Raw genomic sequence first — 17,273 nt, 5'->3', positions numbered from 1 at the left:
AGTCATTTTTCCAACAATTGTTTTCAGACAGATTATTTCACTTATAATTCACAGTATCACAATTCCAGTGGGTCAGAAGTTTACATACACTAAGTTGAATGTGCCTTTAAACAGCTTGGAAAATTACTGAAAATGATGTCATGGCTTTAGAAGCTTCTGATAGGCTAATTGACATAATTTGAGTCAATTGGAGCTGTACCTGTGGATGTATTTCAAGGCCTACCTTCAAACTCAGTGCCTCTTTGCTTGACATCATGGGAAAATCAAAAGAAATCAGCCAAGACCACAGAAAAAAATTGGAGACCTCCTCAAGTCTGGTTTGTCCTTGAGAGCAATTTCCAAATGCCTGAAGGTACCACATTCATCTGTACAAACAACAGTACGCAAGTATAAACACCATGGGACCATGCAGCCGTCATACCACTCAGGAAGGAGACGTGTTCTGTCTCCTAGAGATGAACATACTTTGGTGCGAAAAGTGCAAATCAATCCCAGAACAACAGCAAAGGACCTTGTGAAGATGCTGGAGGAAACAGGTGCAAAATTATCTATATCCACAGTAAAACAAGTCCTATATCGACATAACTTGAAAGGCCGCTCAGCAAGGAAGAAGCCACTGCTCCAAAACCACCGTAAAAAAAAGCCAGACTACGGTTTGCAACTGCACATGGGGAGAAAGATCATACTTTTTGGAGAAATGTCCTCTGGTCTGATGAAACAAATATAGAACTGTTTGACCATAATGACCATCGTCATGTTTGGAGGAAAAATGGGGAGGCTTGCAAGCCGAAGAACACCATCCCAACCGCGAAGCATGGCTTCGCATAGCTTCAGCGTGTAAATCAGCTCGAAAGATGTGTCGGCATCGAGTAATTGTCTCTGGCCCCCTCCCAGTTAGGGGGAGTGATGAGCTCTACAGCAGTCTCACAACTCAATCGCTGGTTGAAAACTGTTTTCTGCCCCTCCCAAAAGATAGAATTTGTAGATAATTGGACCTCTTTCTGGGACTCACCCACAAACAGGACCAAGCCTGACCTGCTGAGGAGTGACGGACTCCATCCTAGCTGGAGGGGTGCTCTCATCTTATCTACCAACATAGACAGGGTTCTAACTCCTCTAGCTCCACAATGAAATAGGGTGCAGGTCAGGCAGCAGGTTGTTAGCCAGCCTGCCAGCATAGTGGAGTCTGCCACTAGCACAGTCAGTGTAGTCAGCTCAGCTATCCCCATTGAGACCGTATCTGTGCCTCGGCCTAGGTTGGGCAAAACTAAACATGGCGGTGTTCGCCTTAGCAATCTCACTAGGATAAAGACCTCCTCCATTCCTGTCATTATTGAAAGAGATAATGATACCTCACATCTAAAAATAGGGCTACTTAATGTTAGATCCCTTACTTCAAAGGCAATTATAGTCAATGAACTAATCACTGATCATAATCTTGATGTGATTGGCCTGACTGAAAAATGGCTTAAGCCTGATGAATTTACTGTGTTAAATGAGGCCTCACCTCCTGGCTACACTAGTGACCATATCCCCTGTGCATCCCGCAAAACCGGAGGTGTTGCTAACATTTACGATAGCAAATTTCAATTTACAAAAAAAAAATGACGTTTTCGTCTTTTGAGCTTCTAGTCATGAAATCTATGCAGCCTACTCAATCACTTGTATAGCTACTGTTTACAGGCCTCCTGGGCCATATACAGCATTCCTCATTGAGTTCCCTGAATTCCTATCGGACCTTGTAGTCATAGCAGATAATATTCTAATCTTTGGTGACTTTAATATTCACATGGAAAAGTCCACAGACCCACTCCAAAAGGCTTTCGGAGCCATCATCGACTCAGTGGGTTTTGTCCAACATGTCTCTGGACCTACTCACTGTCACAGTCATACTCTGGACCTAGTTTTGTCCCATGGAATAAATGTTGTGGATATTAATGTTTTTCCTCATAATCCTGGACTATCGGACCACCATTTTATTACGTTTGCAATTGCAACAAATAATCTGCTCAGACCCCAACCAAGGAACATCAAAAGTCGTGCTATAAATTCACAGACAACACAAAGATTCCTTGATGTCCTTCCAGACTCCCTCTGTCTACCCAAGGATGCCAGAGGACAAAAATCAGTTAACCACCTAATTGAGGAACTCAATTTAACCTTGCGCAATACCCTAGATGCAGTTGCACCCCTAAAAACTAAAAACATTTCTCATAAGAAACTAGCTCCCTGATATACAGAAAATACCCGAGCTCTGAAGCAAGCTTCCAGAAAATTGGAACGGAAATGGCGCCACACCAAACTGGAAGTCTTCTGACTAGCTTGGAAAGACAGTACCGTGCAGTATCAAAGAGCCCTTACTGCTGCTCAATCATCCTATTTTTCCTACTTAATTGAGGAAAATTCCTTTTTGATATTGTCGCAAAGCTAACTAAAAAACAGCATTCCCCAAGAGAGGATGGCTTTCACTTCAGCAGTAATAAATTCATGAACTTCTTTGAGGAAAAGATCATGATTATTAGAAAGTAAATTACAGACTCCTCTTTAAATCTGCGTATTCCATCAAAGCTCAGTTGTCCTGAGTCTGCACAACTCTGCCAGGACCTAGGATCAAGAGAGACACTCAAGTGTTTTAGTACTATATCTCTTGACACAATGATGAAAATAATCATGGCCTCGAAACCTTCAAGCTGCATACTGGACCCTATTCCAACTAAACTACTGAAAGAGCTGCTTCCTGTGCTTGGCCTTCCTATGTTGAACATAATAAACGGCTCTCTATCCACCGGATGTGTACCAAACTCACTAAAAGTGGCAGTAATAAAGCCTCTCTTGAAAAAGCCAAACCTTGACCCAGAAAATATAAAAAACGATCGGCCTATATCGAATCTTCCATTCCCCTCAAAATTTTTAGAAAAGGCTGTTGCGCAGCAACTCACTGCCTTCCTGAAGACAAACAATGTATACGAAATGCTTCAGTCTGGTTTTAGACCCCATCATAGCACTGAGACTGCACTTGTGAAGGAGGTAAATTACCTTTTAATGGCGTCAGACCGAGGCTCTGCATCTGTCCTCGTGCTCCTAGACCTTAGTGCTGCTTTTGATATCATCGATCACCACATTCTTTTGGAGAGATTGGAAACCCAAATTGGTCTACACGGACAAGTTCTGGCCTGGTTTAGATCTTATCTGTCGGAAAGATTTCAGTTTGTCTCTGTGAATGGTTTGTCCTCTGACAAATCAACTGTAAATGTTGGTGTTCCTCAAGGTTCCGTTTTAGGACCACTATTGTTTTCACTATATATTTGACATCTTGGGGATGTCATTCGAAAACATAATGTTAACTTTCACTGCTATGCGGATGACACACAGCTGTACATTTCAATGAAACATGGTGAAGCCCAAAAATTGCCCTCGCTAGAAGCATGTGTTTCAGACATAAGGAAGTGGATGGCTGCAAACTGTCTACTTTTCCTTTTAAACTCGGGCAAAACAGAGATGCTTGTTCTAGGTCCCAAGAAACAAAGAGGTCTTCTGTTGAATCTAACAATTAATCTTAATGGTTGTACAGTCGTCTCACATAAAACTGTGAAGGACCTCGGCGTTACTCTGGATCCTGATCTCTCTTTTGAAGAACATATCAAGACTGTTTCAAGGACAGCTTTTTTTCCATCTACGTAACATTGCAAAAATCAGAAACTTTCTGTCCAAAAATTATGCAGAAAAATTAATCCATGCTTTTGTCACTTCTAGGTTAGACTTCTGCAATGCTCTACTTTCCGGCTACCTAGACAAAGCACTAGATAAACTTCAGTTAGTGCTAAATATGGCTGCTAGAACCCTGACTAAAACCAAAAAATTTGATCATATTACTCCAGTGCTAGCCTCCTGGCTTTCTGTCAAGACAAGGCCTGATTTCAAGGTTTTACTGCTAACCTACAAAGTATTACATGGACTTGCTCCTACCTATCTCTCTGATTTGGTCCTGCCGTACATACCTACACGTACGCTACGGTCTCAAGACGCAGGCCTCCTAATTGTCCCTAGAATTTCTAAGCAAACAGCTGGAAGCAGGGCTTTCTTCTATAGAGCTCCATTTTTATGGAATGGTCTGCCTAACATGTGAGAGACGCAAACTCGGTCTCAACCTTTAAGTCTTTACCGAAGAATCTCTTCAGTGGGTCATATGATTGAGTGTAGTCTGGCCCAGGAGTGTGAAGGTGAACGGAAAGGCTCTGGAGCAACGAACCGCCCTTGCTGGGATTCTCTGCCTCTAACCCTATTACAGGGGCTGAGTCACTGGCTTACTAGGGCTCTTTCATACCGTCCCTACGAGGGGTGCGTCACTTGAGTGGGTTGAGTCACTGATGTGATCTTCCTGGCTGGGTTGATGTCCCCCCCTTGGGTTGTGCCGTGGCGGAGATCTTTGTGGGCTATACTCGGCCTTGTCTCAGGATGGTAAGTTGGTGGTTGAAGATATCCCTCTAGTGGTGTGCGGGCTGTGCTTTGGCAAAGTGGGTGGGGTTATATCCTTCCTGTTTGGCCCTGTCCGGGGGTGTCATCGGATGGGGCCACAGTGTCTCCTGACCCCTCCTGTCTCAGCCTTCAGTATTTATGCTGCAGTAGTTTATGTGTCGGGGGGCTAGGGTCAGTTTGGAGTCTGGAGTACTTCTCCTGTCCTATCCGGTGTCCTGTGTGAATTTAAGTATGCTCTCTCTAATTCTCTATTTCTCTCTTTCTTTCTCTCTCTCTGAGGACCTGAGCCCTAGGATCATGCCTCAGGATTACCTGACATGATGAGTCCTTGCTGTCCCCAGTCCACCTGGCCATGCTGCTGCTCCAGTTTCAACTGTTCTGCCTGTGATTATTATTATTTGACCATGCTGGTCATTTATGAACATTTGAACATCTTGGCCATGTTCTGTTATAATCTCCACCCGGCACAGCCAGAAGAGGACTGGCCACCCCACATAGCCTGGTTCCTCTCTAGGTTTCTTCCTAGGTTTTGGCCTTTCTAGGGAGTTTTTCCTAGCCACCGTGCTTCTACACCTGCATTGCTTGCTGTTTGGGGTTTTAGGCTGGGTTTCTGTACAGCACTTTGAGATATCAGCTGATGTTCTAAGGGCTATATAAATAAATTTGATTTTGATTTGATTTGATTTCGATACTACTGCACCTTTGGAGCTAGGAACACAAGCATTTTGCTACATCCGCAATAACATCTGCTAAATATGTGTATGTGACCAATACAATTTGATTTGATCTGTTGGTTGGCTGTCAGTCTACATTGCAATTTAATTTGACGTAAAAAGTGACAGATTCTCAGATCAGATGACTGAGGTTGGTCAATGCATTCAATGGTCAACTGTCAGTCTGGAAGTGTCTGACTGGACTTACAGAGCCTTGTCAAGAAGGTCTTGTTTCTCCTGTAACTCTTGCTTCAAGCTCTCCACTTCTACCTTCAACTCGATGTTCTGGAACACAGGGAGAATAGAACACGAAATCAGACTGGAATTATGTTTGATAGAAAAAATGACATCATCAATATTGTCGTCGTTGTCAACGTCATCACCATTATCATCATCATCATCCTCAACCACATCATAACGATTCAACTCAGAAGACAAGGAATATCAAATAGAAACTTTAAAACAAGTCAATGAAGTCATAGAAACTCAAAGAAGTGCAGGCACCATTAGTACAATTAGTGTAAAACACAGGAAGAGAGTAGAGGACAGGCTCATTGTAATGGCTGGAATGGAATTAATAGAATGGTTTCAAACACATCAAAACGTATGGAAACCACGTTTGACTCTGATCCATTAATTCCATTCCACCCATTACAATGAGCCCGTCTTCCTGTATCTCCTCCCACCAGCCTCCACTGACTTGTACTGCCTTGCAAAGACCCCTGATGCCCAGAGGAACAGTATACCCTATTACTCTCCTGGAAACTCCTGCCTTCCAAATGCACCTAGTGCTTGTCCTGTACAGTATCCAGTGTCTTCTATCCCCCTCCAACACCATCCCACAGCTAGCCAGCAACAGCAACCCTACACGCACAACCTGTCCTCTCTCCTTCTCACCCACAACCCCCAAATACCTTCACCATCTACACCTGATCCCCACACCCCTCCTATGCTGCATCAATTTTCCTCCTTCCCTCCCCCTCTCTCTGCTGTATCAATCAGAGTGGTGTGGTGTGCATACGTAACATTAGCAGGGAACATGGTTCTCTCCTGTCACAGATGTTATATTTTATGATGGGACAGGCTGCCAGGAAACCCAAACTTTTTGGAGGTTACCAAAAATCTATAATGTCCTGTCCATTGCAGACTTTACTTGAAACCTATCAAAGTTGAACAAAGAATGCATATCAATTCATAGAATAAACATGTATCAATCTGTACTGGTCCCAGATCTGTTAGAGATCTTTCTAACATCAGCTCTTTGCCACATCTCACACCAGTGCAAAGCTCATTTTTATTACATCCTTTATTTAACTAGGCAAGTCAGTTAAGAACAAATTTTTATTTACAATGACGGCCTACACCGGCCAAACCGGGACGACACTGGGCCAATTGTGCACCGCTCTATGGGACTCCCAATAACAGCCGGTTGTGATACAGCCTGGAATCGAACCAGGGTGTCTGTAGTGAGCGCTCTAGCACTGAGATGCAGTGCCTTAGACCGCTGCACCACTCAGGAGCTAGTACAGGTTACAAAACGTATCCAGGGCTTTCAACAGCCCTGGTTCCATTGCCAAACATACATTTTAATAGGCTACTGTGTAAATACAACATAAAGTTATTATATTTTCATAATTATAAAGGTAAAATGTCATTCCCCTCACCTCACAATGGAGGGTAACTAACTGTTAGGCTCACATACTTAAACCAGGGGGAAAGCAGAGCATCTCTGGGGCTTATACCAGGGGTCAGGGGTTAAAGTACACACCTTGGTTATCTGCTCTGACAGGCACAGTGAACCAGAATAGGGTTCTGAGCTAGGACAGGTGTCACGCCCTGACCTTAGATATCTCAGTTGTTCTATATATTTTGGTTAGGTCAGGGTGTGACTAGGGTGGGTACTCTAGTTTTTCTATGTCTAGGGTTTTTGTATGTCTAGGGTTTTTTGTATGTCTATGTTGGCCTGATATGGTTCCCAATCAGAGACAGCTGTCAATCTCTGATTGGGGATCATATTTATGTAGCCATTTTCCTCAATTGTGTTGTGGGATCTTGTCTATGTATAGTTGCCTGTCAGCACTATTTGTATAGCGTCAGGTTTCGTTTGGTTGTTTGTTGTTTTGTTCAGTGAGTTTCGATTTATTCAAATTGTGTGGAACTTTGTCCGATCCTTACGACGAACGTGACAACAGGGCCTTTAGGATAGGGATTTGGGATATGGAAAATGGATTGGCAATGTGACTGGGAATTAATGGTGAGGTTCAATTGTCCGGTTGTGACCCTGGACAGGGATAAGACACTACCGTCTCTCTCTCTTTCTTTCGTGTTATTGTTGCTTATCTCTGTCCTCTTTCTCTTATCTCTCTTTTCACTCTCTGAAATTCAAACTGTATCCTATTCTCACTTTTTCTCTCAATATTTTCTATTCCATTTCTCTCATTTCCTGTCTCCCACATCCTTCCATCTCTCTCACTCTGTCAGACCTGTATGTAGTATTATAGTTCTTCCCCCAGTCTATTGACCTTTAGAATCTGCTCTGTCTTCTAGCCAGAGAGGTATTCCAGTTCATCACACCTTCATAGCAAAACTATCTGTCTGTCCTTAACACTCACACTGACCCTGGATACATGTGCACACACACAGAGTAAGCAGACCCCACAGTGCACGTGTCACTAGAGCTCACCCACACTGAAACTGGCATTTTGGCCTTTTGGACTGGTATTGACACACAACCGTTAGTTAATGACTACGCTGTGTCCTTGCAGTGTGAAATATAAATCTTATTCATCTTATACATTTTGGAAATACTTCAGCAAAACAAAAGCAATGTTCGTAAGATAACATTTTACATAAACATTTTAGCAATTTAGTAGACATTGTTATCCAGAGAGACTTACAAAGCATCAAAATATATGTGCTCTTACACAGTGTCGCTACAAAAGCCAAAGTCACGTAAACAAATTGAAATTCATTTAAATGCATTTCACATTACTTTTCACATCATTAGTCACTGCTTGACAGACAGTAACCAGGATTTTTTCCTGTTATCCACACAGCTCTAAATATAGGAGTCCATGGTGCACCTGCTATTCCTGCCCCCCCCCCCCCCCCTCTCCCCGCCCCCTCGGCCCACAGTAACAGTTCCCCTTATAACTAGATATGCACTGGAGTGGTACAAGGCTGCCTGATTGGCCGAGACATGGGGTTAAGAGTATAGTGCTAGGCCTAGTCGCTGACACACACACACCTAGCCATGCAGTCACACACGCATACAGTGGGGTCTGAAATTATTGACACTCTTGATAAAGATGAGCGATAATGACTGTATAAAATATATGATTTAAATACTGACCTATATTGTATGCTCAAAAAAAGTATATACTTTTATACTAATACAATTGCTCAGAGAAAGATATTTTGTTTAACAAGTATTACAAAACTATATCAACAAGGTAGAGGTAAAAATGTTTGACATCCCATAAGATTCTAGGAATATTTGGTCCCATATTCTTAGCACGCAATGCTTACATTAAGCTTGTGACTCTACAAACTTGTTGGATGCATTTGCTGTTTGTTTTGGGTGTGTTTCAGATTATTTTGTGCCCAATAGAAATGATTGGTAAATAATGTAATGTGTCATTTTGGAGCCACTTTTATTGTAAATAAGAATATAATATGTTTCCAAACACTTCCAAATTAATATGGATGCTAACATGATTATGGATGGAATGAATCCTGAATAATGATGAGTGAGAAAGTTACAGAGGGTCAAAGATCATAGCCCCAAGACATGCTAACCTCCCCTGTTATTAGTAATGGTGAGAGGTTAGCATGGGTTGGGGGTATGATCTTTGACCCTCTGTAACTTTCTAAATCATCATTAATCACAATTCAAGTGACTCCATAATAACACAATACATGATTTACCATTAATTTCTATTGGGCACAACATAATCTGAAACGCAACCAAAACTAACTGCAAATTCATATTTCATTGAAATATGCTAGAAATATGAAGCCAAATACTAAACCTTTGACTACTTTATTTATAAGAATCTTTAAGTACCTTTGAAAAAAAAAATGTGTACTTGTTAATCCGAATAATTTTTTATACTGACATGCATGTGTAACCGATGGGAAATGGCTAGCTAGTTAGCGGGGTGCGCGCTAATAGCGTTTCAATCGGTGACGTCACTCGCTCTGAGACTTTGAAGTAGTTGTTCCCCTTTCTCTGCAAGGGCCGCTGCTTTTGTGGAATGATGGGTAACGATGCTTCGAGGGTGACTGTTGTCGATGTGTGCAGATGTGTGCTCGAACCAGGAGCCCAGGTAGGGGTGAGGAGAGGGACGGAAGCTATACTGTTACACATGCACAGATATCGGGATGAAAACAAGCAAGTCAAACCCATTGCAGAAAAACAAATGTGTTGAATAAATTATTGCACTCAAGCTTGGACTATATATAGAAATCCTCTCCCTCCCACTCTGAGCAGGGAGTGTAAACTAAGACAACAGAAACAGTGCCAGGAAATCAACTGAATCAAGCAGATCAACAAAGAAACAATCCCAAGGCCAAATTAACATAATTACTGTATCTGAGACAATGATTCCACCTGGCACAGATGTCATTTCAACATCTGCTTTTAACTTACATTTGGTTGAGTTGTTAACTATCATAAATTCAACGTGAAATCAACAAAACATGTCACCATGTCATTGGATTTAGGTAAAAAGTTGTGTCCAAAAAATACCTAACTCCCTTACGTTGATTACTTTTTTCAAATCCAATCAGTTTTCCCACCTTTATTCAATGTCCTCACATAGATTGTTTTGTTGAAATGAGGTGGAAACAACATTGATTCAACCAGTATTTGTCCAGTGGGAAGTGACAGCATTATCATATGGTCTTGCATGGACTGGGAGTGACACGACCATAGAGATCCTATTAAATGAGACATTCCTAATTCTATGGACATGTAGCGGAAAAAGGATATACTAGCGACTAGTGACTTGCAGGAGCTGAGGCCAGCATGATGACTTCGTCAAGCGTGATGACTCAGTCATGATTTACAGTGGCTTTGCGAAAGTATTCACCCCCTTGACATTTTTCCTATTTTGTTGCCTTACAACCTGGAATTAAAATAGATTTTGGGGTGTTTATCATTTGATTTACACAACATGCCTACCACTTTGAAGATACAAATATTTGTTATTGTGAAACAAACAAGAAATAAGAAACTTGAGCGTGCAAAACTATTCACCCCCCAAAGTGAATACCTTGTAGAGCCACCTTTTGCAGCAATTACAGCTGCTCGTCTCTTGGAATGTCTCCATAAGCTTGGCACATCTAGCCACTGGGACTTTTGCCCATTCTTCAAGGCAAAACTGCTTCAAGTTGGATGGGTTCCGCTGGTGTACAGCAATCTTTAAGTCATACCACAGATTATCAATTGAATTGAGGTCTGGGCTTTGACTAGGCCATTCCAAGACATTTAAATGTTTCCCCTTAAACCACTCGAGTGTTGCTTTACCAGTATGCTTAGGGTCATTGTCCTGCTGGAAGGTGAACCTCCGTTCCAGTCTCAAATCTCTGGAAGACTGAAACAGATTTCCCTCAAGAATTTTCCTGTATTTAGTGTCATCCATCATTCCTTCAAATCTGACCAGTTTCCCAGTCCCTGCCGATGAAAAACATCCCCACAGCATGATGCTGCCACCACCATGCTTCACTGCGGGGATGGTGTTCTCAGGGTGATGTGTTGGGTTTGTGCCAGACATAGCGTTTTCCTTGATGGCCAAAAAGCTCAATTTTAGTCAGAGTAGCTTCTTCCATATGTTTGGGGAGTCTCCCACATGCCTTCTGGCATACACCAAACGTGTTTGCTTATTTTTTTCTTTAAGCAATGGCTTTATTCTGGCCACTCTTCCATAAAGCCCAGCTCTATGGATTGTACGGCTTAAAGTGGTCCTATGGACAGATACTCCAATCTCCTCTGTGGAGCTTTGCAGCTCCTTCAGGGTTACCTTTGGTCTCTTTGTTGCCTTCCTGATTAATGCCCTCCTTGCCTGGTCCATGATTTTTAGTGGGCGGCTCTTGGCAAGTTTGTTGGTGGTGCCAGAATATATATGTTAAAAGTTTTGGATATTTTTTTATAACCCAACCTGTACTGTACTTCTCCGCGACCAGTTTGGAGAGCTCCTTGGTCTTCATGGTGCAGTTTGTTTGGTGGTGCACCTTGCTTAGTGGTGTTGCAGACTCTGGGGCCTTTCAGAACAGGTCATATACTGAGATCATGTGACAGATTATGTGACACTTAGATTGCACACAGGTGGACTTTATTTAATTAATTATGTGACTTCATAGCAAAGGGGGTGAATACATATGCACGCACCACTTTTCCGTAATTTTCTTCATTTCACTTCATCAATTTAGACTATTTTGTGTATGTCTATTACATGAAATCGACATAAAAATCCATTTAAATTACAGGTTGTAATGCAACAAAATAGGAAAAATGCCAAGATGGTGAATACTTTTGCAAGGCACTGTATGAGATAGTTTGGATGGCTGACCATCTGTGGGCTATCACAGGGGTCCATCACACCTGGGGTAATCTCTAGGAAGGGACGTTCCCTTCTCACAGAATGCTGGGAGCGTGGACACCGTTGAAGGTGTGAAGACACAATGAAACGTGAAATTGACTGAATGAATGTTACTGTGTGAATTAAATTGTCATGTTTGGATTGTTTCAAGTGTTCCTGAAGAGCTATAAATGTTGATATGTTTCATTGTGCTGGATTTATTGTTAATTTGTTTATCGGATGGCGGTCAGTTCAAAGAGGGAGCAACACACTCCTATCATTGAGATGAGAGTTGTGATGATTAGATCCAAGAATGCGTGTGTTGCTTTCATGCCTTTTGTTGTAATGTTTTGTGCCATGCAAAGTGATGTTAATTAGACGATATGAGACACTGGGATTTGGCTGGGTTGACACTTTGCTCATGTAGTCGATGTCATTCTCCTGGCGTAGCGTTCCATTACACTATAGTGTGTTTTTATTAATCACCTATAGACTTTTAGATAGTTTGTATCTTGTGGCAACCACCATCGATAAAAGACAGTACTGTGCAGCCGTCTTCATCAACCTGGCCAAGGTTTCCACATTCTTATCGGCAGACTCAATAGCCTCGGTTTCTCAAATGACTGCCTCCCCTGGTTCACCAACTACTTCTCAGATCTAGTTCGGTGTGTCAAATCGGAGGGCCCGTTGTCTGGACCTCTAGCAGTCTCTATGGGGGTGCCACAGGGTTCAATTCTCGGGCCGACTCTTTTCTCTGTATATATCAATGATGTCACTCTTGCTGCTGCTGATTCTCTGATCCACCACACTGTGTTAACAAACCTCCAAACAAGCTTCAATGCCATGCAACACTCCTTCCGTGGCCTCCAACTCCAAGTAAAACTAAATGCATGCTCTTCAACCGATTGCTGTCCGCACCCGCCCAACCAGCATCACTACTCTGGACGGTTCTGACTTAGCATAAGTGAACAACTACAAATACCTAGGTGTCTGGTTAGACTGTAAACTCTCCTTCCAGACTCACATTAAGCATCTCCAATCCAATTTTAAATCTAGAACTGGCTTCCTATTTCGCAAAACAAAGCATCCTTCACTCATGCTGCCAAACATACCCTCGTAGAACTGATTATCCTACCGATCCTTGACTTCGGCGATGTCATTTACAAAATAATCTCCAACACTCTACTCAACAAATTGGATGTAGTCTATCACAGTGCCATCCGTTTGGTCACCAAAGCCCCATGTACTACCCACCACTGCTCTCGTTGGCTGGCCCTCGCTACATATTCGGCACCAAACCCACTGGCTCCAGGTCATCCAGGTCATCTAAGTCTTTGCTAGGTAAAGCCCCACCTTATCTCAGCTCACTGGTCACCATAGCAACACCCACCCATAGCACACGCTCCAGCAGATATATTTCACTGGTCACCCCCAAAGCCAACACTTCCTTTGGCCGCCTTTCCTTCCAGTTCTCTGCTGCCAATGACTGGAACGAATTGCAAAAAATCACTGAAGCTGGAGACTTATATCTCCCTCTCTAACTTTAAGCATCAGCTGTCAGAGCAGCTTACCGATCACTGTACCTGTACACAGCCCATCTGTAAATAGCACACCCAACTGCCTCATCCTCATATTGTTATTTTTGTTGTTGTTGCTTTTATGCACCCTAGTATCTCTACATGCACATCATCATCTGCACATCTATCACTCCAGTGTTAATGCTAAATTGTAATTATTTAGCCTCTATGGCATATTTATTGCCTTACCTCCCTAATCGTACTACATTTGTACACACTGTACATATACTTTTTATATTGTGTTATTGACTGTAGGTTTGTTTATCCCATGTGTAACTCTGTGTTGATGTTTATGTCACACTACTTTGCTTTATCCTGGCCAGGTCGCAGTTATAAATGAGAACTTGTTCTCAACTGGCCTACCTGGTTAAATAAAGGTGATCTGACCTACCTGGTTAAATAAAGGTGATCTGGCCTACCTGGTTAAATAAAGGTGAAATAAAAAATGTATAAAAAATGGAAGACTTCTGGTATGTACTATTTGTCAATTGTATTCTTATTGTGTAACTGTAATAAATATGACTACGTTTAAATGGATACAAACCGTAGTCCTCATACTTCAGAATAATATTCCTTGAATTATTATTTTGTGAATAGTAATTATAATGGTTACTAATGGTAATTATAAACCGGGTGGTTCGAGCAGTGAATGTTGATTGGCTGACAGCCGTGGTATATCAGAACGTACACCACGGGTATTACCCCCTTGGGGGTTTGTGGTATATGGCCAATATACCTTGGATAAGGGCTGTATCCAGGCACTCCGCGTTGCATCGTGCTTAAGAACAGCCCTTAGCTGTGGTATATTGGCCATATTCCACACCCCCTCATGCATATTGCTTAATTATAACATGATAAAACATGAAAGTGTCAGTTTGGTCAAACCTCTTTCTACTCAATTAGCTGTGGCATGCACGATAGAGGATGAGTCAGAGCACATTCAGGTCTTGTTTATTTGGATCAGATCAGCCATCTTGTTATTTGGATAAGGTTAGCCATCTTGTTAATTTGGATAAGGTCAGCCATCTTGCTTATTTGAATCATATCAGCCATCTTGTTTATTTGAATCATATCAGCCATCTTGTTTGCATGATTCTCAAATCAGAGGTTTACTGATGATCAGGGAGGAGATTAAGGGCTGAAGAATAATGTATTGGAAGAATGTAGACACACACAATCAGACACTCACACACAGATGAAAGCAAGCATGAAAACATACAAACACACACATACAAACACACAGCACATAGCCACGCACATTAATCTCTTTAACTCTCTGGAGTGGTGGCCTATAGGGATTCTGGAGAAGGGACCAATAATGGATTTTACCATTTCCATACGCACCCAGACAACAGCTGGCTCACAGAGTCACCTTACACATACACACACACCAAGAACACACAAACACACACACACACGCACACCCCCACTCACACATACACTATATATACAAAAGTATGTGGACACCCCTTCAAATGAGTGGATTTGGCTATTTCAGCAACACCCCTTTCTGACAGGTGTATGAAATCGAGCACACAGCCATACAATCTCCATAGACCAACATTGGCAGTAGAATGTCTTTACTGAAGAGCTCAGTGACTTTCAATGTAGCACCGTCATAGGATGCCACCTTCCTGACGGTAAAATCTAGGTTTGGCGGATGCCAGGAGGACACCACCTGCCAGAATTCAATTGTAACGTCTGGTGGAGGAGGCATAGTGGTCTGGGGCTGTTTTTCATGGTTTGGGCTAGTTTCTGTGAAGGGAAATCTTAACGCTACAGCAATACAATGACATTCTAGAGCCCTCAAACTCAACTCTGCACCTCAAAGCCAGTTCCACTGCATTTTTTCATTGTTCCCCTCTAATCAGGGACTTATTTAGACCAGTGACACCAGGTTTCTGCAATTAATTAACAGGTAGAACAGAAAAGCAACAGGCTCCAGACCTCTTAGGGTAAGAGTTGAGTGGTGCAGTGGTTAAGGGCACTGTACTTCAGCTTGGCTGACAGCCGTGGTATATTTTTTTGTGCCACCAGAGACTCTGGGTTCGTGCCCAGGCTCTGTCGTAACCGGCTGAGACCGGGAGGTCCGTGGGGCGACACACAATTGGGCTATCGTCGTCCGGGTTAGGGAGGGCATGGCCGGTAGGGATATCCTTGTCTAATCGCAAACCAGCGACACCTGTGGCGGGCTGGGCGCAGTGCGTGCTAACCAAGGTTGCCAGGTGCACGGTGTTTCCTCCGACACATTGGTGCAGCTGGCTTCCGGGTTGGATGCGCGCTGTGTTAAGAAGCAGTGCGCCTTGGTTGGATTGTGTATCGGAGGACGCATGACTTTCAACCTTCGTCTCTCCCGAGCCCGTACGGGAGTTGTAGCGATGAGACAAGATAGTAGCTACTAACAATTGGATACCACGAAATTGGGGAGAAAAAGGGGTAAAAATTAAAAATTTAAAAAAGAGTTGAATACCCTTATTCTAAATTATTTTGTGCTTCCAACTTTGTGGCAACAGTTTGGGGAAGGCCTGCTCCAGTTTCAGCATGACAATTCCGTCGTTCACAAAGCGAGGTCCATACAGAAATAGTTTGTTGAGATCAGCGTGGAAGAACTTGACTGGCATGCACAGAGCCCTGACCTCAACCCCATCAAACACCTTTGGGATAAATTGGAACGCCGACTGTGAGCCAAGCCTAATCGCCCAACATCAGTTGCCAACCTCACTAAGGTTCTTGTGGCTGAGTAGAAACAAATGCCCGCAGCAATGTTCAGACATCTAGTGGAAAGCCTTCCCAGAAGAGTGGAGGCTGTTATAGCAGCAATGTTCAGACATCTAGTGGAAAGCCTTCCCAGAAGACTGGAGGCTGTTATAGCAGCAATGTTCAGACATCTAGTGGAAAGCCTTCCCAGAAGAGTGGAGGCTGTTATAGCAGAAAAGGGGGGACCAACTCCATGTTAATGCCCATGATTTTGGAATGAGATGTTGGATGAGCCGGTGTCCACATACTTTCGGTAATGTAGTGTATATATGAGCTCACACACCCTCCCCTCACACCCCCTTTTAACATGCATCTCGGAAGTCAGATGAGGCAGCAGGCTACCATCTCATACCCCAGACTGCTGCCCTTTCCCTGGGATTAGGAGCTGTCTGTGTGCCAACCTGAGGGTGAGACCAGCCTAAGAGCGGTGTGTGTGTGTGTGTGTGTGTATGCGTGGGTGGGTTCCAAAGGTCCTCACAAGGATAGTAAAAAAGGAAGGAAAAAGGCCCGCACCCAACCCTAACCCACAAATATAGACAATATGCTATAAGCTACAGTCAAAGACGGCAGGATGATTTTTTGACAGGGGTTGCAGGATTGTTTTTTGTTGCCTGATTTTGATATGTTTCTGCTTATAATTTCCTCCATTTTGGAAGGTTATTTTTCAGTAAACATGTCTATAATTAGATACATGTAGCTTCGCTTTTGTCATTATTGTAACGGTTGTTGTCGGGAGAAAGAGAGGACCAAGGTGCAGCGTTGTAATTTAATAAAGAATGAATACTGAAACAAAAAACAATACACGACAAACGAACAGTCCTGAACGTGGACCCCACTCCACCATAGTCTTTGTCCGCCTCCTCAACCGCCTCTGTGGCCTCTTTCGAGCGGCGACCCTCGCCGCCGACCTCGGGCTGGGGACCCTAGCAATGGGTCCCGAATGGACGGGAGATTCCGGCAGCACCGGACAGGCGGGAGACTCCTGCAGTGCCTAGCTCATCTCCCACTCCCCAGGTGCTCTCATTTGTTGACTTCTACAACCATAAAGCCTTGGTTTCATGCATGTTAACATTAGAAGCCTACTCCCTAAGTTTGTTTTACTCACTGCTTTAGCACACTCTGCCAACCCGGATGTCTTAGCCGTATCTGAATTCTGGCTTAGGAAAACA

At 43.0% G+C, this 17,273-nt stretch overlaps 1 protein-coding gene across 12 annotated transcripts in view; it reads right to left on the bottom strand.

The window, feature by feature from the left end:
- LOC110530721 (myomegalin) overlaps nt 1–17,273 on the bottom strand; it is a 122,880-nt gene that overhangs the window by 87,495 nt on the left and 18,112 nt on the right. For all 12 annotated transcript variants that reach the window (XM_090182770.1, XM_090182777.1, XM_090182771.1 and 9 more), the window contains one exon: nt 5,398–5,474. In XM_090182770.1, the coding sequence (XP_090038896.1) occupies nt 5,398–5,474 (77 nt within the window). The remainder of the gene's footprint in view (nt 1–5,397; nt 5,475–17,273) is intronic.

This window comes from Oncorhynchus mykiss, chromosome 8 (assembly GCF_057628025.1).
Source record: "Oncorhynchus mykiss isolate SJ-2025 chromosome 8, ASM5762802v1, whole genome shotgun sequence".
NCBI lineage: Eukaryota > Metazoa > Chordata > Actinopteri > Salmoniformes > Salmonidae > Oncorhynchus > Oncorhynchus mykiss.
The sequence above is the reverse complement of the archived record's forward strand: the minus strand, read 5'-3'. Positions and strand labels throughout refer to the sequence as shown.